The 23,431-nt window shown below is 46.2% G+C and overlaps 3 protein-coding genes across 4 annotated transcripts in view; 1 reads left to right on the top strand and 2 right to left on the bottom strand.

Annotated features, from left to right (window-relative positions):
* The window catches only part of RNF44 (ring finger protein 44), a 42,613-nt gene extending 23,621 nt beyond the window's left edge, over positions 1-18,992 (bottom strand). The window contains exon 1 of the mRNA XM_072146259.1: positions 18,852-18,992. The gene's annotated coding sequence lies outside the window, so the exon portion shown is untranslated. The remainder of the gene's footprint in view (positions 1-18,851) is intronic.
* Positions 4,325-7,127, bottom strand: LOC140128455 (uncharacterized). The gene is made up of 2 exons (XM_072150161.1): positions 5,079-7,127; positions 4,325-4,829 (listed from the first exon to the last, which is right to left on the bottom strand). The coding sequence occupies exons 1-2, from the start codon at positions 6,323-6,325 to the stop codon at positions 4,325-4,327; spliced, it is 1,752 nt and encodes a 583-aa protein (XP_072006262.1). The 5' UTR covers positions 6,326-7,127.
* Positions 18,993-19,088: 96 nt separating the features above from the next.
* CDHR2 (cadherin related family member 2) overlaps positions 19,089-23,431 on the top strand; it is a 104,533-nt gene continuing 100,190 nt past the window's right edge. For both annotated transcript variants that reach the window (XM_072146252.1, XM_072146251.1), the window contains exon 1: positions 19,089-19,223. In XM_072146252.1, coding sequence (XP_072002353.1) covers positions 19,164-19,223 — 60 coding nt within the window. In that variant the 5' untranslated portion in view covers positions 19,089-19,163. The remainder of the gene's footprint in view (positions 19,224-23,431) is intronic.

Here is a 23,431-nt window from a genome sequence, read left to right as displayed (position 1 = left end):
GTGGATCAAACTTTGTGAAATCAAACTGTCCACTTAGGAAGCAAAAGTTCTCCTTACGGAGACTGCCGATTATGGCCGATAATTCAATGCAGGATTAAAACAAAAGCAGTATATCTATTCCAGAAGGGACAGATTCCCAACTGTAAACAGCACTATTTCGACCCGATTGGGTCTCCTCAGTACAGTTAATCCCGCATCACGTCATAAGGCCTCTTGTAGGTCATGATTGATGTCACGGGAGCTGCTTTACAAGGTAAACTTTGCATATTTTCTCAGAATCCCCCTAGTGGATCATCAATGGCTACAAGACTACACACGCCTACACGGTGGCCTTAATTGGTAATCTCTGTAAGGAGAACTTTTACTTCCCAACTCTAGTAACAAGGCTCGCACTCCACTAAACCAGTTCCCTACGCTGCAGTGACTGCTTTGGCAGTGGGTCAGTAATAGCGCGAGTGGCATGTCTTTGGAGGGCCACACAGCCTTCCACGTGCCCGCCAGAGGTAGCCTGACTGGCATTAGGTAACGAGAGGAGATCCTCAGACCCCTTGTGAGACCATATGCTGGTGCAGTTTGCCCTGGGTTCCTCCTAATGCAGGAAAATGATAGGCCTCATGTGGTTGAAGTGTGTCAGCAGTTCCTGCAAGATGAAGGCATTGAAGCTATTGTTCCCCAGACCTGAATCCGATTGAGCACATCTGGGACATCATGTCTAGCTCCATTCACCAAATCACATTGCACCACAGACTGTCCAGAAGTTGGTGGATGCTTTAGTCCAAGTCTGGCAGGAGATCCCTAAGGAGACCATCCACAACCTCATCAGTAGCATGCTGAAGTGTAGTAAAGGGGTCATCGAGGCACGTGGAGATCAAAGAATACTGAGCCGCACTTTGACTTGTTTAACAGACATTATATCAAAGTTGGATCAGCCTGTAGTACAGTGATGGCCAACCTATGACATGCGTGTCAGTGCTGACACGCATAGCCATTTTCAGTGACACGCATAGCCATTTTCAGTGACACGCATAGCCATTTTCAGTGACACGCATAGCCATTTTCAGTGACACGCGGCCGCCGGAGAGTTAAGTTTCATCCTCAGCTCCTACACGGCCAGGTGCAGTAGCCGGGAGGCTGAGAGTGTGTCCAGCACATTGTAATAAATAGATGATGTGGAAAAGCCCCATATACTGCCATATTGTAGTATGGCAGTATATGATAGAATGAATCACACAGGGTTAAAGTACCCTAGAAGTTAAATAATATACATATTTGTTATTTAAACTATAAATATCACAAAATTGTGAATTAGACTCACCGGTAATTCGGTTTCCATCTAGTCCTCCATGACGGCCCACTAGGAGGATGACCCTTGACCTCTGTAGGGACAGGAAGCAGAGAGGTTAAAAGCCTCCCCCCCACATCCTCCCGCCAGTGTCTACCAAATAACTACACCGGTGGAAGATACAACATATTTTTATTCTGTCTTGTTTGAGTCACAGAATTTTCAATAAAGTGAAAGAAACATGGGAGGGAAAAATATATAGGCCGTCATGGAGGACTAGATGGAAACCGAATTACCGGTGAGTCTAATTCACAATTTCCATAACGTCCCCCATGACGGCCCACTAGGAGATCTACAAAATTAGTAGAGTTAGGGTGGGACCACAGCCTGGAGAACAGAGGTCGCATTAACGCCTCACCACGCGTCATAGACGCGTGATGAGGCGCCATTACCCCCCAAAATAATTGCCATGCGTAAAGTTACGCTTGGCAATTATTCCTTGCAGCGCGCAGGCTGAGCGACCCGGCGCGCGCTGCAAAAGAGGTAAATGTCGCGCGATCACAGCGTGCGCCGGACCGCTCAGCGCGACACTTGACACAGTGATCTGTGTCAGCAGCGCTCCGGAGCGAGAGCGCAGGCCCCGCGATACCTGTGGACAGCGGGGCTGCTGCTCCCTGTCCTGCTCCATCTCTACGTGCCCGCAGATCCGGACGGGTGAGTGTGTGATTGTAGGTGTAGTGTTCTGTGTGTGCAGTGTAGTGTAGTGTTCTGTGTGTGCAGTGTAGTGTAGTGTTCTGTGTGTGCAGTGTAGTGTAGTGTTCTGTGTGTGCAGTGTAGTGTAGTGTTCTGTGTGTGCAGTGTAGTGTAGTGTTCTGTGTGTGCAGTGTAGTGTAGTTTTCTGTGTGTGCAGTGTGGTGTAATGTTCTGTGTGTGCAGTGTAGTGTAGTGTTCTGTGTGTGCAGTGTAGTGTAATGTTCTGTGTGTGTAGTGTAGTGTTCTGTGTGTGTAGTGTAGTGTTCTGTGTGTGCAGTGTAGTGTTCTGTGTGTGCAGTGTAGGGTAATGTTCTGTGTGTGCAGTGTAGTGTAGTGTAGTGTTCTGTGTGTGCAGTGTAGGGTAATGTTCTGTGTGTGCAGTGTAGTGTAGTGTTCTGTGTGTGCAGTGTAATGTTCTGTGTGTGTAGTGTAATGTTCTGTGTGTGCAGTGTAGTGTTCTGTGTGTGCAGTGTAGTGTTCTGTGTGTGCAGTGTAGTGTTCTGTGTGTGCAGTGTAGTGTTCTGTGTGTGCAGTGTAGTGTTCTGTGTGTGCAGTGTAGTGTTCTGTGTGTGCAGTGTAGTGTTCTGTGTGTGCAGTGTAGTGTTCTGTGTGTGCAGTGTAGTGTTCTGTGTGTGCAGTGTAGTGTTCTGTGTGTGCAGTGTAATGTTCTGTGTGTGCAGTGTAGTGTAATGTTCTGTGTGTGCAGTGTAGTGTAATGTTCTGTGTGTGCAGTGTAGTGTAATGTTCTGTGTGTGCAGTGTAGTGTAATGTTCTGTGTGTGCAGTGTAGTGTAATGTTCTGTGTGTGCAGTGTAGTGTAGTGTTCTGTGTGTGCAGTGTAGTGTAGTGTTCTGTGTGTGCAGTGTAGTGTGCTGTGTGTGAGTGTAGTGTGTGCTGTGTGCGCAGTGTGTAGTGTGTGCTGTGTGCGCAGTGTGTGCTGTGTGCGCAGTGTGTGAGTGTAGTGTGTGCTGTGTGCGCAGTGTGTGAGTGTAGTGTGTGCTGTGTGCGCAGTGTGAGTGTAGTGTGTGCTGTGTGCGCAGTGTGTGAGTGTAGTGTGTGCTGTGTGCGCAGTGTGTGAGTGTAGTGTGTGCTGTGAGTGTAGTGTGTGCTGTGAGTGTGCTGTGTGCGCAGTGTGTGAGTGTAGTGTGTGCTGTGTGCGCAGTGTGTGAGTGTAGTGTGTGCTGTGTGCGCAGTGTGTGTGCGCAGTGTGTGAGTGTAGTGTGTGCTGTGAGTGTAGTGAGTGTAGTGTGTGCTGTGAGTGTAGTGTGTGCTGTGTGCGCAGTGTGTGAGTGTAGTGTGTGCTGTGTGCGCAGTGTGTGAGTGTAGTGTGCTGTGTGCGCAGTGTGTGAGTGTAGTGTGTGCTGTGTGCGCAGTGTGTGAGTGTAGTGTGTGCTGTGTGCGCAGTGTGTGAGTGTAGTGTGTGCTGTGTGCGCAGTGTGTGTGTAGTGTGTGCTGTGTGCGCAGTGTGTGAGTGTAGTGTGTGCTGTGAGTGTAGTGTGTAGTGTGCGCAGTGTGTGAGTGTAGTGTGTGCTGTGTGCGCAGTTTGTGAGTGTAGTGTGTGCTGTGAGTGTAGTGTGTGCTGTGTGCGCGTGCAGTGTGTGAGTGTAGTGTGTGCTGTGTGTGCAGTGTGTGCGCAGTGTGTGAGTGTAGTGTGTGCTGTGTGCGCAGTGTGTGAGTGTAGTGTGTGCTGTGTGCGCAGTGTGTGAGTGTAGTGTGTGCTGTGTGCGCAGTGTGTGAGTGTAGTGTGTGCTGTGTGCGCAGTGTGTGAGTGTAGTGTGTGCGTGTAGTGTGTGCTGTGTGCGCAGTGTGTGAGTGTAGTGTGTGCTGTGTGCGCAGTGTGTGAGTGTAGTGTGTGCTGTGTGCGCAGTGTGTGAGTGTAGTGTGTGCTGTGTGCGCAGTGTGTGTGTAGTGTGTGCTGTGTGCGCAGTGTGTGTGTAGTGTGTGCTGTGTGCGCAGTGTGTGAGTAGTGTGTGCTGTGTGCGCAGTGTGTGAGTGTAGTGTGTGCTGTGTGCGCAGTGTGTGAGTGTAGTGTGTGCTGTGTGCGCAGTGTGTGAGTGTAGTGTGTGCTGTGTGCGCAGTGTGTGAGTGTAGTGTGTGCTGTGTGCGCAGTGTGTGAGTGTAGTGTGTGCTGTGTGCGCAGTGTGTGAGTGTAGTGTGTGCTGTGTGCGCAGTGTGTGAGTGTAGTGTGTGCTGTGTGCGCAGTGTGCTACCGAAATTTTCATACTCCTCCTCGGGTAAAAATACTCCTCAAAAATGGTGAGAGGAGTATTTTTACCCTTCTGGAAAAATGTTAGTGCGACCTCTGCTGGAGAACCTTCTGACCGAAGGCGAGATCCTGTGAGTTGGGTAAGTCCAGCCGATAATGTTTTGCAAAGGTGGACGAAGAAACCCAGGTGGCAGCTCTGCAGATTTGTTCAAGAGAAGCGCCCCTCTTCTCTGCCCAGGAGGCGGATATGGCTCTGGTGGAATGGGCTTTAAGGTTAGGAGGAACTTCTTTCCCTTGTTCTGTGTAACAAGAGGCTATGGCAGTCTTTAACCATCTGGCGATCGTGGTTTTGGATGCCTTTACCCCTTTGTTCTTCCCCTGAAACTGAACAAAGAGATTGTGATCTTTGCGCCAGGGTTTTGTAGCTTTTAAGTACTCTAAGACCGAGCGCCTTACATCCAGGGAATGCCACTCCAATTCCTTGCTTGAAGAAGGATTCCCGTAGAATGATGGAAGAATTATTTCTTGATTCTTGTGAAACCTGGACGCCACTTTGGGAACAAAGCTTGGATCCAGAGTCAGTGTTATCCTGTCAGGGAGAATACACATATAGGGTTCTCTAATAGAAATGGCTTGGAGTTCCCCCAGCCTTCTAGCTGAAGTCACAGCTACTAATAAGGAAGTCTTTAAAGTTAAGTTTTTTATACTAGCGTCCTTTAAAGGCTCAAAGGGAGGTCTGGATAGAGCATCCAGAACCAGGGAGAGATCCCAGGAGGGAACCCGCTTCAGAATCTGAGGCCTAATTCTATTTGCGGCAGCAATAAATCTTTTGACCCACCTGTGGTCCGCCAGGGGATGGTCGAAGAATGCGCTCAGAGCCGAAATTTGGACTTTCAGAGTGCTAGTAGAAAGACCAATCTCTAGTCCTTTTTGCAGGAAGTCTAGTACCTGTAAAATATTTGGGTTAGACTGAGAGGGGGGATTAGCCCCACAAAAGGTCACAAACTTTTTCCATATCTTATGATATATGGCGAAAGTAACCTTTTTCCTACTTGCCTTCAACGTAGTTATTACAGCCCGAGAGAGACCTTGGGACCTTAGGAACTCGAACTCGGGATCCAAGCCGCCAGACGGAGTCTTCCTGGATCGGGATGGGAAATCGGACCTTGGTATAGAAGGTCCTTCTGAATCGGTAGAATAAAAGGTTGCTGGACAGATAGGGACCTCAACAGTGGGTACCAGCTTCTTTTTGGCCAGTTTGGGCAGATCAGGATCACCCTTGACCGGTCGAGCAAGATTTTTCTGAGTACTCTCGCAATCAGGGGAATTGGGGGAAAGGCATACATGAGACTTCCGCTCCAACGATGGCTGAACGCGTCCAAGTGGTCTCTGGACTCGCCGGCCTCCAGAGAGAAGTATTGTCGGCATTTTGAATTCTCCCTCGTGGCAAATAGGTCTATTTGGGGCATGCCCCAGACGCTGGTTAGATGTAGGAAGATCTCCTGGTTGAGACACCATTCGTTCGGTAGGATCTCTCTCCTGCTGAGATAATCCGCTTCTCTGTTTAGGGATCCCTTCAAATGAGTGGCTGAGATGGAAAGGATGTTTTCTTCTGCCCACTGGAAGATGGTACGAGCCAGACTCGATAATACTGGGGATCTTGTACCCCCTTGTCTCCTTAAATAGGACACTGTCGAGACGTTGTCCGAGAGAATGTGGATATGATGATTCCTCAGATAGGCTGTGTTCGATCTTAGCGCTTCCCAGACCGCTCTTAACTCCCTGTAGTTTGAGCTGTTTTTTGCTTGGGCTAGAGTCCAGGACCCTTGCTCGTAGTGGGAAGGAAGGATTGCTCCCCATCCTGAGCTGCTTGCGTCCGTCACTATGGTGATGGTTGGGAGGTGGTGCCAACATACCCCTTTCTCTAGGTTCCTTAATTCCATCCACCACAGCAGGTCCCTCTTTACAAAGGAAGGAATCCGGATCTTCTTGTCTAGACCTGAAGACTTCCTGTTCCAGAAAGTTAGGATCCAATTCTGAAGGATCCGAGTATGGCTCTGACTCCAGGCGACCGCAGGTAGGCATGCTGTGAGGAGCCCCAGGATCTTCATCGCCTGTCTGACTGGTACAGAGTCCTTCCGTCTGAATGAACGAATCTGATGTTTTATGTTGGATATTTTCTCCTGAGGAAGAAAAGACATTTGGTGAGTTGAGTCTAGAATGATCCCTAGAAAGGTCTTTCGAGTGGAGGGTACTAAACTTGATTTTTTCAGGTTGATTAACCACCCCAACTCTGTTAAAATTCTTAGGGAAGACTCTCTTGCCAAAATTAGTTTTTGTTTGTCTTTCCCTATAATTAGCAAGTCGTCTAGGTAAGGGATGATTGATATGTCTTGTAGTCTTAAAAAGGCTACCACCTCCACCATGATCTTGGTAAAGACCCTTGGAGCCGATGAGATGGAACCGAATGGAAGTGCACGGAATTGAAAGTGTAAGACAGAGCCCTCGGGAGAGAGAACCGAGAATCTTAGGAATCTCTGAGATGAGGGGTGAATAGGTACATGATAATATGCATCTTTTAGATCTAAAGTGCACATATAGGAGTCTGTGTGAATAAGTTGGGTAGCTGTTCTTACCGACTCCATGCGAAATCTTCTGTAAACGATGAAGCGGTTTAGTTCTTTCAAGTTGATGATTAGGCGATTTGATCCATCTGGTTTTTTGACAAGGAACAACGGGGAGTAGAATCCCAATTTTTCTTGTTCTTGAGGGACCGGCACCACCACTCCCATGTGGATTAGATGAAATACTTCCTGCCAAATGAAGGAATGTGTAGAGTGAGAGAGAGATGGTAAGGGAGCGACAAACCTTGGAGAAGGGGGGGGGGTGATGAGAGTTCTATCCTGTAGCCCGATTCCAAGATAGACAGTACCCAGGGATTCGAGGTGACCTTTGTCCACTGGGATAGGAATCCCAGGAGACGCCCCCCCACTCTGGCGTCATTATTTCTTGTTTCCTGGACCCTCTGGGAGGTTAGAGAAAAGGAAACCCCTTCCCCTTCCTCCTTTGGGATAACTCCATCGTCCTTGCTTACCTTTGCCACGGTAAGTCTCTCCGGTGTTCCTAAAAGGACGAAAGGAAGATTTCTTGGGTATTGTTTTGGACTCTGGAAATCCCCTTTTTCTGTCAGACGCCTTTTCGAGTATAGCGTCCAATTCGGGTCCGAACACAAAGTCCCCGGAGAAAGGAATGCTGCACAATTTGGATTTAGAGCGGATGTCCCCGCTCCACTGCTTCAGCCATAAGGCCCTCCTGGTGGCATTGGTAAGAGCTCCTTCTTTTGCAGCAAACCTTATTCCTTCGGCAGATGCGTCAGCAAGGAAGGCAGTAGCTGATCTTAACAATGGTATGCTTTCCAGTAAGTCTTCTCTGGGAGTACCCTCCCGGATATGGGACTCTAATTTCCCCAGCCAGAAATATAGTGTTCTTGCCACCGAGGTGGCTCCTAAGTTTGACTTTAGGCTAAGCATGGAAGTTTCCCATGCTTTCTTTAAAAGGGCTTCAGATTTCCTGTCCATCGGGTCTCTTAACTGAGCCGAATCTTCAAAGGGCAGGTCCATCTTCCTAGAGACCTTGGAAACCTGTACATCAACTTTGGGGAACGAGTCCCAATGCTTTGACTCTTCAGGGTCGAAGACTAAGCGTTTCCTGAAATTCTTAGAGACCGCGATTTTTCTCTCAGGGTCTCTCCATTCCTGACTAATTAGTCCCCTAAGGGTATCATTGAGGGGAAAAACACGCTGTTTCCTGGCTTTGAGTCCCCCAAATAGTTCATCTTCACGAGAAAGAGGGGGTTCCTCGTCCTCGAGGTTCAATGTATCTCGCATAGCTTTCAGAAGATCGTCCAGATCCTCATTTTGGAATAAGTAGCGGGAGCTTGTTGCCTGCTCACGAACCTGATGATCCTGGTCTCCCGCCAGAGAGCAGGAAGGAGAGTCTGAAATGCACCCCTCTTCTTCCTCTGAGGAGGAAGCCGACACTATCCGAGCTTTCTTACGTGGGGGGGCTCCCAGCGTAGCCGCCGCCACCGAAGACACCACTTTCTCATCTATAAAGGACTTAAGCTCGTCCATAAAAGACGTTTTCTCCTCCCGCATAAATTCTTCGATGCAGGGTTTGCAGATCGGTTTCTTATAGCCTTCTAGTAGGGTACGGAAGCACATACTGCATTTTTTAACAGGAATCCTGCTTTTTTCGGGTTTTTCTCTACTCTTTTCAGACTTCCCTGATTTCTCTTCCTTGCCTTTCCCCTTAGAAACTTGCTCCTAGGGAAGGAAGGCAAGGAGACAATGACTTGGAGCTCACAACAAAAAAACAATTGTATATGTTGCCATACAGCACCACTCACGTGCACCGGGGGGTGGAGTAGGCCCAAGTCTGCCTCATCAGCAATTATGATGTCTGGGACGGCCAGCCAAGAAAGAAACAAGTCATAGACCTCAGACCAACTGACTACCCGCTTTTGAGGATTTAAATACCTTCATGGGGAGCCCATCCCCCTGCCGGTGGCCTCCACCGCGTCCCGCGACCGGAAGTCGTCATCGATCAGGGGGAATTCTGGGAAACGTAGTTCCCTGCGTCCGCGCGAGAGTCTGGTGGACCAGCCCGCTGGAGAGGACGCCAGCCGGACGATGTTTCCGTCCAGGGAGAGCCCGCAGCCGCCGGGCTAACCGAGGATCTGTCCGGAGGGGAACTTGGACCGCAGTCGGCGTAACCCCAGGTAAGGTGGTAAGTATGGAGATCCTTCTCCGTTTTTTTTTTTTTTTAAAACGTCCACCCCCCCCCCTAGGAGGAGAGAGACCCTCTCTTGACCTGACCCCTGTAGGGACAGGAAGACACTGGCGGGAGGATGTGGGGGGGAGGCTTTTAACCTCTCTGCTTCCTGTCCCTACAGAGGTCAAGGGTCATCCTCCTAGTGGGCCGTCATGGGGGACGTTATGGAAATTATGTTTTTTTTTTTGTCAAGGTGACACACCACCCGAGTTATGCTCGGTTTTTTGGCGAATTTGACACCCCAAGCTCAAAAGGTTGCCCATCACTGCTGTAGTACATTTTTCCACTTTAATTTTGTGGGCGACTCAAAATCTAGGCCTGGATTGGTTAAAAATTTAGCTTTTCATTGATTATTGATTTGTTGTCAACACATTCAACAGAACAAAGTATTCAATGAGATTATTTCAGTGCTCCCTTTATTTTTTGAGATATATACACTCACCGGCCACTTTATTAGGTACACCTGTCCAACTGCTTGTTAACACTTAATTTCTAATCAGCCAATCACATGGCAGCAACTCAGTGCATTTAGGCATGTAGACATGGTCAAGACAATGTCCTGCAGTTCAAACCGAGCATCAGTATGGGGAAGAAAGGTGATTTGAGTGCCTTTGAACGTGGCATGGTTGTTGGTGCCAGAAGGGCTGGTCTGAGTATTTCAGAAACTGCTGATCTACTGGGATTTTCACGCACAACCAGAGGTCGCACTAACATTTTTCCAGAAGGGTAAAAATACTCCTCTCACCATTTTTGAGGAGTATTTTTACCCGAGGAGGAGTATGAAAATTTCTGTAATACACATAGCACACACACACACTACGCTCACAGGACACTGCACACACACACACGCTACGCTCACAGGACACTGCACACACACACACACACTACGCTCACAGGACACTGCACACACACACACACACACACACACACACACTACGCTCACAGGACACTGCACACACACACACACACACTACGCTCACAGGACACTGCACACACACACACACACACACACACACACACACTACGCTCACAGGACACTGCACACACACACACGCACACACACACACTACGCTCACAGGACACTGCACACACACACACACACACACACACACACACACACACACACACTACGCTTACAGGACACTGCACACACACACACACTACGCTCACAGGACACTGCACACACACACACACACTACGCTTACAGGACACTGCACACACACACACACGCACACTACGCTCACAGGACACTGCACACACACACGCGCACACACACACACTACGCTCACAGGACACTGCACACACACACACACACACACACACACACACACACACACACACACACACACACACACACACACACACACACTACGCTCACAGGACACTGCACACACACACACACTACGCTCACAGGACACTGCACACACACACACACACACACACACACACACACACTACGCTCACAGGACACTGCACACACACACACACACACACACTACGCTCACAGGACACTACACACACACACTACGCTCACAGGACACTGCACACACACGCACGCACACACACACTACGCTCACAGGACACTGCACACACACACACACTACGCTCACAGGACACTGCACACACACACACACTACGCTCACAGGACACTGCACACACACACACACACACTACGCTCACAGGACACTGCACACACACTACGCTCACAGGACACCACACACACTACGCTCACAGGACACTACACACACACACACACACACACACACACTACGCTCACAGGACACTGCACACACACACACACACACTACGCTCACAGGACACTGCACACACACACACACACACACACACTACGCTCACAGGACACTGCACACACACACACACACACACACACACACTACGCTCACAGGACACTACACACACACACTACGCTCACAGGACACTGCACACACACGCACGCACACACACACTACGCTCACAGGACACTGCACACACACACACACTACGCTCACAGGACACTGCACACACACACACACTACGCTCACAGGACACTGCACACACACACACACACACTACGCTCACAGGACACTGCACACACACTACGCTCACAGGACACCACACACACTACGCTCACAGGACACTACACACACACACACACACACACACACACTACGCTCACAGGACACTGCACACACACACACACACACACACTACGCTCACAGGACACTGCACACACACACACACACACACACACACACTACGCTCACAGGACACTGCACACACACACACACACACACTACGCTCACAGGACACTACACACACACACACACTACGCTCACAGGACACTGCACACACACACACACACACACTACGCTCACAGGACACTGCACACACACACACACACACACACACACTACGCTCACAGGACACTGCACACACACACACACACACACACACTACGCTCACAGGACACTGCACACACACACACACACACACACACACACTACGCTCACAGGACACTGCACACACACACACACTACGCTCACAGGACACTACACACACACACACACTACGCTCACAGGACACTACACACACACACTACGCTCACAGGACACTGCGCACACACACACACACACACACTACGCTCACAAGACACTGCACACTCACACAGCACACTGCACACTCACACAGGACACTGCACACTCACACAGGACACTGCACACTCACACAGGACACTGCACACTCACACAGGACACTGCACACTCACACAGGACACTGCACACTCAAACAGGACACTGCACACTCAAACAGGACACTGCACACTCAAACAGGACACTGCACACACTCACCCGGTCCCGTCGATCACATAAACGCAGGCAGCATTTGGAGCAGGACGGGGAGCGGCAGCCCCGCTGCCCACATGCCTCGCCCGGGGCCTGCGCTCTCGCTGCGGGTCTCTCCTGCCCGCCCCTGACACTGAGTCACGTGTCCTGCTGAGCGGTCCAGCGCGCGCTGCGATCGCTCTATAGACATTTCCCTCATTTGCAGCGCGCGCTGAACCGCTCAGCCTGCGCGCTACAGGGGATAATTGCCATGCGTTCTTTTACGCATGGCAATTATTTTGGGGGGTAATGGCGCCTCATCACGCGTCTATGACGCGTGGTGAGGCGTTAATGCGACCTCTGCGCACAACCATCTCTAGGGTTTACAGAGAATGGTCCGAAAAAGAAAAAACATCCAGTGAGCGGCAGTTCTGTGGGCGGAAATGCCTTGTTGATGCCAGAGGAGAATGGGCAGACTGGTTCGAGCTGATAGAAAGGCAACAGTGACTCAAATCACCACCCGTTACAACCAAGGTAGGCAGAAGAGCATCTCTGAACGCACAGTACGTAGAACTTTGAGGCAGATGGGCTACAGCAGCAGAAGACCACACCAGGTGCCATTCCTTTCAGCTAAGAACAGGAAACTGAGGCTACAATTTGCACAAGCTCATCGAAATTGGACAGTAGAAGATTGGAAAAACGTTGCCTGGTCTGATGAGTCTCGATTTCTGCTGCGACATTCGGATGGTAGGGTCAGAATTTGGCGTCAACAACATGAAAGCATGGATCCATCCTGCCTTGTATCAACGGTTCAGGCTGGTGGTGGTGGTGTCATGGTGTGGGGAATATTTTCTTGGCACTCTTTGCGCCCCTTGGTACCAATTGAGCATCGTTGCAACGCCACAGCCTACCTGAGTATTGTTGCTGACCATGTCCATCCCTTTATGACCACAATGTACCCAACATCTGATGGCTACTTTCAGCAGGATAATGCGCCATGTCATAAAGCTGGAATCATCTCAGACTGGTTTCTTGAACATGACAATGAGTTCACTGTACTCAAATGGCCTCCACAGTCACCAGATCTCAATCCAATAGAGCATCTGTGGGATGTGGTGGAACGGGAGATTCGCATCATGGATGTGCAGCCGACAAATCTGCGGCAACTGTGTGATGCCATCATGTCAATATGGACCAAAATCTCTGAGGAATGCTTCCAGCACCTTGTTGAATCTATGCCACGAAGAATTGAGACAGTTCTGAAAGCAAAAAGGGGGTCCAACCCGTCACTAGCATGGTGTACCTAATAAAGTGGCCGGTGAGTGTATATATCTGCCCAACTCCTCCTGTTCTGTAACATGCTGCTTATATATTAGCATTCCCATGGTTCGTCTTAAACAAAAAACAAACATTTATTGACTCACACAGTATGTATAAAAAAAAAAAAAAAAAAAAGAGACTTTCCTGGATAACAGTGAGGGGAGGGGGATGCAGAAACTTGTAGTTACAACCCACTTTTGATCAACTCAAATGCCCAAGTCGCATGGAATTCCAGCAACAGTGTAAATATTTATGTAATAGAGGACACCAGGATCTTTAAACAATAAATGCCGTTTTCTGCTCAATGAGATTTCAATTCAAGCAATGAATTCCCATTTAATATAATACAGGATTAAATTACAGAGCTTGACAATAGTCCCGGCCTAAACAATGTTAAGGGCCATCCTTCTACTAGTACGGTATACATTACATGTGTGACACCTTACTGTACGGGTAGACTGCAGGCTCGGGGGAAGGACTGTTTACATCTGTCTGCTGGCTGACCTTTAAATGACTTTCATATATGGGTTCTGCAATGCTTTGCTGTGGGCACAGATGCCTCACACTCCTGTCTACAAGACCGTGGGCTAACAAATTGTAGTCATTCCCTTAGAATTGTGGGCTAATAACTAGAATATAATGCGAGAAGCACAAGCTGTGACAATTCTGCATTCATACACTGTCCGCATCTACACACGACTTATACTGTAACTGAACCAGAAAAACTCTAGTGCAGGTGACAAGGCGGTTAATTCCATTTTATTGAAGAAAACCACTTCTTTTTCAATTATTACTTCCCTGCACTTATCACCATATCCGAAAAAAAAATCCTCGCCCCCTACTGCAGCAGCCCATACACAGAGCAGGCAGATATGTTGTTGGAACCTGTCAGCAGAAATTGACCTAATAAACCACAACCAGTAGTCAAGCAGATTAAACACCTTCCAGATAAGGTTTCTTCCGCAAGCTAGAAAAATCAACTTTAAAGGTGTATTCCCATGAAAAAAAGTTTCTTATATGTGCCCAGCATAACAAAATAACACATTCTCATTCAATGTCATTAACAAAATGTAGCATTTCACAGATATAAGTCCAACCTGTCTCTATCAGTCCTGGTGTATACAATTTCGGTTGCCATCTTGCTTTACTGTCTGACAGCCGTGGAGCTGAGATTTCGCCCTGCCTTTAGCCCCTCCCCCCCTGTGTTTTAGGACAGAGCCCTCACTCTGATACACACAGATACTCACTTCCTGCGGGGGGGGGGGGGGGGGGCAGAGATGTAGGAGAGGTGACAGTGTCATAGTGTGCATTAGTAATCTCATGGATCTTATCATCTCTGATTTGTCTCATCTCTATCTATGTGTCAGATACTAGTACAATGTTCAGAAGGTAAATGAAAGTGTATATAAACCTGTACCCTGATAGACTAACCACACTGTCAGCTCACAGAACTAGATGGATCACAATATGTCTGCTTAGAGTCCCCACCCACACCCTATGATTTTACACTGACCATCACTGAGTGATAAGAGCTAAAACAGAAAAAAAAAAAAACTGAGTAACATTCTAAAGTAAGGGGTTAAAAATGATCTTTATTGTGTTAACATCACTTTGGGATTGAAATTTGAGAATTTTCTTTCAAAGGAAAGCCCCTTTAAAAAGTGAGATATAAAATGTCATGGAGGTGGAGAGCTCAGCACTGAAGTCAAGCTCACCCCACAGCAGTACAAACACTCCACTGTAACCGATAGCCCTGAATCCAATGATATTACTTGCTGCCTCTCTTCACTTCTGCTCCTATATATCAGACACCAGATGGATACCAATCTACAGGCTTCTCTGCAGTGTATACTAGATGGTAGCTGATGGTTGGTCCAAGCAGCAGCATCTGTATTTATTAAATTAATTTTATAGTGTTCCCTTATAAAGAATGGCTGGACCATTATACAAGCTCTTATACCTCTTGCTCATCCTCATAGACTGTAAGCTCTTGTGAGCAGGGCCCTTACTCCTATTGTTCCATATGACTGTTTGTAATGAGATATATTTGTATATATCCCCTATGATTTGTAAAGTGCTACAGAATATGATGGCGCTATATAATAAAGATTATTATTATTTTATTATATTCCTCACTGTAGCTCCTGGTGTTGCCAGGGATGGTAAATAACTGCTCTTAGCTATAACAAAATAGAATGGATTTAAAAATATTTTGTGTGTGTCTCTGTCCATATTCCCTCACACATAAGCCGGCTTATACTCATTGCCTATTCTAACCAATCAAAGCTCAGAGCTCATATTAATGACCTGTGGCAAAATAGCAACAGGAGTGGGGGACTCTGTCACTATCCATAAAAGAACAGTTTCATCACTGGGGAGACACCCTGTTGTACACTCCTCCCACCGAATTTAAAACATAAATACAGTGGGATACATCTGTGCCGTACAGTATAAGGACATGTTATCCCCCCCCCCCCCCACAACATGTCCTTGTATGGCAAAAAACTTAATGTGAACCCCTTTTACAAACATGTTTTGCCATTTTTATTTGTTTTTGCCAGTTTTCGCAGCCATCTTTTGCAAAAATCAATCCTTACGTCATCAGTTAAAAAAAAAAACCCACAGAAATGATGCATGCTTTTGTTACCTAGCAACAGATCTGCAAATACGTGGCATTTTTATTTTTTATTTATTTTTACAGGGGCAGTAGTCTCATTTACAGGACTGAAATCCTTAGCCGTGTGTATGAGCCCATTGGAATACATCGGGACACAAGTTACCTGCAAGTACGGGGGCTAGAGAACAAACATTTGTGTGTAAGAGGCTTTAAGCACCTTGTAGGGCTTGTAGGTATGTTTTTACACTGTAGTTTTCACCCACTTTTAGCCAGCTTTCTACTTCCTCAGCCACAAAAACTGTGTGTCAACTGTAGGTCATCTGTTTTTGTGGATCTCCAAAAACGGGAGGCTGGCTTAAAGGGGGATTTCCACAAAACAAGTCCTGTGGATAGGGCCTAACTTGCTGATTGGTGGGCATCTCAGTGATGAGACTCCAACAGATCACGAGAAGGGAGGGTCTGATGTACCCCAGTTGGACCCCTTGTTGCTCCCCAAGATGAGTAGAGCAGTAGGACACGCATGTCTAGGCTGCCCTGTTCAGCTTTATGGAGAGATGCTGAGATAGATTGCCGAGTACAGCACTTAGAAATCTCAGCTCCATAGAGATGAATGGGAAAGCCCGGACATGCGTGTCCTGCTGCCCCACTCATCTTGGGGAGTAACAAGGGATCTGACTAGGGTACATCAGAACCCATCAGACCCCCTCCTTCTCCTGATCTGTGTGGGTCTCATCTTGCGGATAGGGCCTAACTTATTTTTTGGGAAAACCACTTTAATGAAGTCATTGGCTTTTTGCCTCTAAACTTGGTCATTGCAAAAACATGTACACCTGAAAGCAACCCATAAAAAAGAAGAGATGTCAGTGAGAAGGCAGTAGATGCAGAAACACCTAGGACAGGACCTGAGATTGTTGGATTGGAGCTTGTATAGAAGTCTCCCTGGCTCCTGGTTGTAATGGTTGATGTCTGGTGAAGCAGGACATCCTCCATACACATGACGAGTTTGTGATTTTCTCTTTGAATGATGACACACATAGTGGCGCCTGCCGTGCTGCCGCTGTTTAGTGTTAAACATTCATTGCTTATGACCTGTAACCAGCGGCACATTTTGTGGATAAAGCCACAGAACCATGTAGCTGTTAACAGTGTAGAAATCATAATTTATAAACTAGTGTGATGGATGATGGCGCGGATGGCTATGAGCAGGCACAGTTATGTGCGTCTTCACCCTTACAATCAACGTTGTATTCATCAGAGCTGTTTCAGTCTTCTTAGCCCTGGATTATAGTCATATAGTCTCACAATTTAATGAGCATGCTTTAATATTCTAACAAATGCTTTTCTGGAAACGGTTGTGAACAAACCATGTAGAAGTAGCTACATTTCCCTTCTCTCTTCCAAACCCATAGTTGGGTGACCTTGTCTTAAGAAAAGATGTTCTCCTTTTAGGAACAGAGGAATAAAGCCTTCAGTCCTGCCCCTCAACAGCTTTCTATGTTTACATGAACGGTTTCCACTGCTACAGTGTCAGTCTGCTTTATGTACAAAACAAAGTAATATGGACGGACACGTGGAGCCTTCCGCAAGGAGGCAAGATGTGAGAAATAGAGAAATACATACAAATAAGTAACAGTCTATTTAGCCAGATCTAGGAAAAACTTCTCTAGAGCCCTCATATACCAAAATGTTGAAGTTGTCCAATGCGTTATCAGTTTTATATTGCGGATGACCCAATGACAGATGAAAGGGAAACTGTCACCACATTTTTGGTCAGAAGTTAAAATAGTGCTATGGGAACCTGTCAATAGTTAGAACAGTAGTAAACATAAAAATGTGGTGAAAGGGTTCCCTTTAATTTCAATGGACCCATGCGTCATGTTTTCCACCGATCCATGTAGAGGCTGTAGATTACTCAGAGCAGGTCCTATTCCTGCCCGTGTTTGTGATTTCAGCCTTCCTGTAGAAGTCTATGGGGATGTGAAAAAAAGCTGATGCCACAGGTGTCACCTATATCCGTCCATATTTGCTGATCACTAGTTAGGCAACACAATCACGTGACCTACAAGTTTTATCATTGTACTGCACTCCAAAAATCAGTTGGGGAAGGGGGTGAGATGTTGGGGGCACAACGCAGGTTAGTGCAAATACATATAAAAAGTAAAGCAAGGGCATGGATTGGAACATTGAGGGTCCACACAATGGGACCCTAGTGTCTAGATGTTACTTAGACTTACTTAACATATCTTAAGTCCAGTGGAAGTTCCCATGGGGCATGTACTGCAGTGATAAGACCCCCTAACTTTCTTAGTTTACCTGCTACCTGGCCTTGCACAATGGTTACACACTGACTGTACACAGTTGTAAAAGCAGAGCTGTGTCCACTTATTGCTTAGGATTGGTGGGAGGGGGCAGAGGCCAGACACCCACTAATGATAAAGTAGTATTTTATACCCTAATAAATATGCCATCACTTTAAAGGACGGGAATAACTAACTCTCCAGAACCTCAATGAGCTAATGACTATTTTCAGGACGATAAAACCACTACACTAATGTGACAACTAAGGAAAGGGCCAATGTCACCCCTAAAAATGGCCTTGCACACAAACAGCTATTCTTCCAGACCCTTTGCTTACACATACATGCTCTGGTTGGCTGAGCGTGCATGTGATAAGCCGTACATCTCTCCATTGAGAACATGTCAGGGAAGAGTCAGGACACCCCATTGAGATTACATTCACCACCAAATGATTACAGGGCTCACTTAGAGATCCAGGAAGACCTAGGGAGCTGCCACACATCCCAGAGCTGTCATCCTGACCCTGTCACACTGCAAGTGAAGTTATACAGAGGCCACCAGGACCCTCCAATGTCACAGCATCCAGACAAGCGGGGGTTAACAGGATGACATCATGTAGTGTTCAGCCGGGACAAGTGATAATAGTGCAGCCATGGAGGGTGAGCCCAGCAGCACATCACACACAGCGGGGAGACATCCGGGGTCATACACGGACAGCCCTCACCTGCTCCCCGCCGCCTCTTCTCTCCGCTTCAGCCGCTCGTCATCCGCCTCCCTCTTCCCTCCACTAGAATGGAGCGATCCGCAGGCCCCACCATCCGCGCCACACAAGGCGCTCACGGAGGCCCAGGCATACAACCCCGAAGACTAGGCACAACCAAAAATACCGGGACCCCCCCTCCCCGGTGCACAACAGATGGGGCGGGGGAGATTACCGTACATAACCTAACATGAACGCGTGAGGCAGTAAATACCACAATGACGCCAGCACCTGGGCGGGGCCATAACAAAGAACCGGCGCCGACTGGTTTACAAGATGTCACGTGACTGGGCAGGAAAAGGCGGGGCCTGCAGCGCAATGTACTGGCCAAAACAGGTAGCTGAAGGGAGGAGACACAACAGGAATCGGTAATAGAGCAGAGCAGTGTACGGGAAGGAGCAAGGGGACACATGAGGAGAACATAAAGTGTTTCACCTTCCTGACCAGGCCCTATTTTATGAATCTGACGTGTCACCATAATAGCTTAGAACTTCAGAACATTTAACATATCCAGGTGATATGCAATTGTTTTCTCGAGACACATAGTACGTCATGTTAGTTTAAAAAATTTTAGTAATACATTTTACCTTTTGTTCTAATAAGGAAATTTACAAAAAAAAATCAAAAATCAAGAAAATTTTCAGAGTTTGAAATGTTCTTCTTTCCGGACAGGCAGTCAGACCTCCCAAATAGCTTTATAACTACACGTGGCGTTTAACACGTGTTTCAAAAAGCATTGCAAAAGCTGAAGAGAGATTTGCCGAATTAAACAGCTATTAACACTTGCATTTACAAAACACAACAGTTAACGTGTGTTAATAATAATAAATATTATTCTCAATTATATTGCGCACACAGATGACGCAGCGCTACACAGAGCTTGCCAAATCAGCCCCTGTCTCCATGGGTCTCACTGTCTATGAAACCTATCAGTATGTTTTCAGAATGTGGGAGAAAATCAGAAGAAACTGACGCAAACATGGAGACATCTTACAAACTCTTTGCAGATGTTGACCCTGGGACTTTAACCCACGTTCCCAGAGCTGCAAGGCAGTAGTGTTAACCACTAAGCCACCATGCGTTAGCAGTTGCGTTTTGTGTAACTCTCTCCAGCTGTTGCATGTGTTAAACGCCACGCGTGACTGCACCCTCCTAGATGATATTGTGTCTCAGGGCTCTTTGTATCAATGAATCTCAGATACTTGTGTTTGTCCTCATTCACATGGCCATTGGGGGACGGACACCGTAGGCCGGCAATGGGAGCACGGCAACCGTACGGTGTAGCACACGTGTGGCACCATACCGTTCCGTAGCCGTGAGAAAGCTAGGACGTCCTATCTTTCCCCGGAATACGGTGCCATGCCCTGTGTTTCTCTATGGAGAGGGGCGGTGGTGAGCGGTGCTAATCCCCTCCTCCTCTACCCGGCGCCAACGTGTTGTGAATTTAGTCTTAATTAGTCTGCCAGGTAAGCCCAAATAAAGGAAAACTAATTAAAGTGAACCTGTCACCACATTTGCATATATACAGCCAGTGACAGGTTCCTATAGAGCCCTATTAACTATCAGACACCCTGTGTCACTATAGGTGGTTATAGCTTTGGAACGCTATGAGATATCCAGGGGATTTTGAGATTGTTTTCTCGTGACACATTGTACTTCTAATTAGTTTAAAAATTTGGATGATACCTGTTCTGTTTAGTTATGAAAAAAAACGAAATTCTGCAAAAATGTGGAAAAATTCTTTATTTTCAAAGTTCTAAATGCTCTGCTTTTGATGCAGATAGTCATAGCTCCCAAATAAATTCATAATTTGCATTTCACAAATGTCTGCTTTATGATGCCATGGTTTTTTAAGAGTCCACATATTTTACTAGAATGTTATGAGGCTCAGAATTTAGGTGCCATTTTTCATTTTTTTTTTTAACCACTTCGCGACCGCCCGCCGTGTATTCACGGCGGCGGTCGGGTCGCGCTGCATGGAGAGGGCTCACGGGCTGAGCCCTCTCCATAGCCGGTAAGTCTTTGCTGCATATTGCAGCAAAAGCTTACCGGTAACACCCGCGAACGGTGCTAGCACCGATCGCGGGTGTTTTCACAGCGATGGCTGCCGATGGCTGCGTCTCCATGGTAGCCTCGGGTCTTCGGAAGACCCGAGGCTATTTCGTTTTAACCCCTTCATTACAATGTGCTGATAGCACATTGTAATGAATGAGGAGGAAAATCCCCATATACTGCCATACTGTAGTATGTCAGTATATGATAGGATCGATCAGACAACCTAGGGTTAAAGTACCCTAGGGAGTCTGAAAAATAGTAAAATTAAAAATAAAAAAAAGTTAAAAAAAAAAATTATAATAAAAAAACCTAAAATTTCAAATCACCCCCCTTTCCCTAGAACTGACATAAATATAAATAAACAGTAAAAATCATAAACACATTAGGTATCGACGAGTCCGAAAATGCCCGATCTATCAAAATATGATAACGGTTTTTCTATGCGTTTAACACCGTAATGGAAAATAGCGCCCAAAGTCGAAAATGGCACTTTTTTGCCATTTTGAAAAATATAAAAAAATCTATAAAAAGTGATCACAAGGTCGTACAGTCCTAAAAATGATATCATTGAAAATATTATCAAATTTCGCAAAAAATGACACCACCCAAAGCTCCGTACACCAAAGCATAAAAAAGTTATTAGTGCCAGAAGTTGGCAAAATCAAAAAAATAATTTTTGTACAGGAGGTTTTAATTTTTGTAAATGTATGAAAACATTATAAAACCTAAAAAAAATCTGGTATCCCCTTAATCGTACCGACCCAAATAGTAAAGTAGACATGTCATTTGGGGCGCTCAGTGAAAGACGTAATATCCAAGCCCACAAGAAAATGGCGCAAAAGCGTTTTTTCACCATTTTCACTGCATTTGGAATTTTTTTCCCGCTTCCGAGTACATGGCATGGAATATTTAATACCATCACTATGAAGTGCAATTTGTTACGCAGAATACAAGCCGTCACAAAATAAAAAAGTTATAGATTTTTGAAGGTGGGGAGTGAAAAATGGACATGAAAAAGCAGGAAAGGGCCCAGTCCTTAACCGGTTAAATCACCAAAACCCGTATTTAGATGGACCTGCTCAACTTTTAATTGACTGTGAGAGGCCTAAATAATAGCTAGTCTCGTAACTTACCCCATTATGGAAACTACACCCCTCAACGTATAAAAAAAGCACTTGGAGGTGCAGTGTACAAATTGTAATATTTTTTTACAATACACTCATTTTCGGGGGAAAATTAAACATTTTCAATGGATTAAATGAAAAAAGGCTCCACAAAGTGTGATACCCAATTTCCCCCGAGTACACCGATACCCTATATGTGGTGGTAACCTGCTGTATGGGCGCACGGCCGGGCATAGGAGGGAAGGAGGCGCCAAGCAGATCAGATTTGCTATGTCACATTGTACAGTCTATATTTTTTTTTCTTTTTTTAATGTGGACCTATAGGGGCGCATTTCTTTTGCCACATGAGATGCACTTTTCTGGTACGTAATTTTGGGGCATTTATAGCTAATTAGTGAGATTTTATTAACTCTTTGTTGTTGGAGGAAATGAAAATCATCATTTTTAGGAAAAATTTTTGGGGTTATTTTTTTTGGGCCATTTACCATACCATAAAAATAGTATTTTTATTCTATGGGTCATTTATTTATATATATTTTTTTATTTTTACCCCATTTTACTGAATAAAAAGTAATTTGGTGAAAATGTTAATTTTAGCATCACAGTCTTTCATATGCATAACTTTTTTATTTTTCGGCTGACAAATCTGGTCAAGGGCTTATTTTTGGCGAGAAGCTGTGTTCTTTTTAGTGGTCTTATTTTAGAGTGCATAACATTTTTTAATCACTTTTTAGAACATTTTTTTAAAGGTATTAATTAAAAATTATCTTTTTTCGGAATGGTTTTTGCATTTTTTTTTCGGCGTTTACCGTGCAGGTCCAGTAACAATTCTTTTTTATTATACAGATTGTTACGGAAGCGGCAATACCAAATATGTGGGGGTTTTTTTGTGTTTTTTTTTAGGGGCTTATATTTTTATTTATTTACTTTTTATTTATTCTCATGTTTTTCACTTTTTTTATTTCTACAAACTTGAACTTGAACCAGCAATGCTCTGATCGGGCAGTAAGCGGCACAAGGGATCTGATCCATAGGGGGAAGACACTTAAACGCTGCGGTCATGCTGGACCGCAGAATGTAAGGGGTTAAAACTCGCGATCGAAGTTGGCTTCAATCGCGAGTGTCAGCTGGGATATACAGTTGACAGCTTCCTCTTCTGGTGCTGGCTCCATTCGGAAGCCGGTGCCAGAAGCAGGACGTTATAGCGCGTTGCCGTGCGAGAAGTATCTTCCCGCATAGACGTACTATTCTATCGAACCTCAAGGTGTAGGATCCTTCAAAGGCTTTCTGTGATGCATATACTACTCCTTGTGCGTGTAGGGGTTAATAATAGCAAAGTGTACCCCCCTGCATGTATCTGACCAC

The sequence above is a fragment of the Engystomops pustulosus genome, chromosome 4 (assembly GCF_040894005.1).
Source record: "Engystomops pustulosus chromosome 4, aEngPut4.maternal, whole genome shotgun sequence".
In the NCBI taxonomy this organism is placed as follows: domain Eukaryota; kingdom Metazoa; phylum Chordata; class Amphibia; order Anura; family Leptodactylidae; genus Engystomops; species Engystomops pustulosus.
Note: the sequence above shows the minus strand (reverse complement) of the source record. Positions and strands in the feature narration are given on the sequence as shown.

Coding starts and splice junctions, on each gene's coding strand:
- LOC140128455 (XM_072150161.1), bottom strand. CDS start 6,325: ATGCCTACCTGCGGTCGCCTGGAGTCAGAGCCATACTCGGATCCTTCA. Junction 4,830..5,078: donor CATCCCCTGGCGGACCACAG/GTGGGTCAAAAG, acceptor TCTCCCTGACAG/GATAACACTGACTCTGGATC.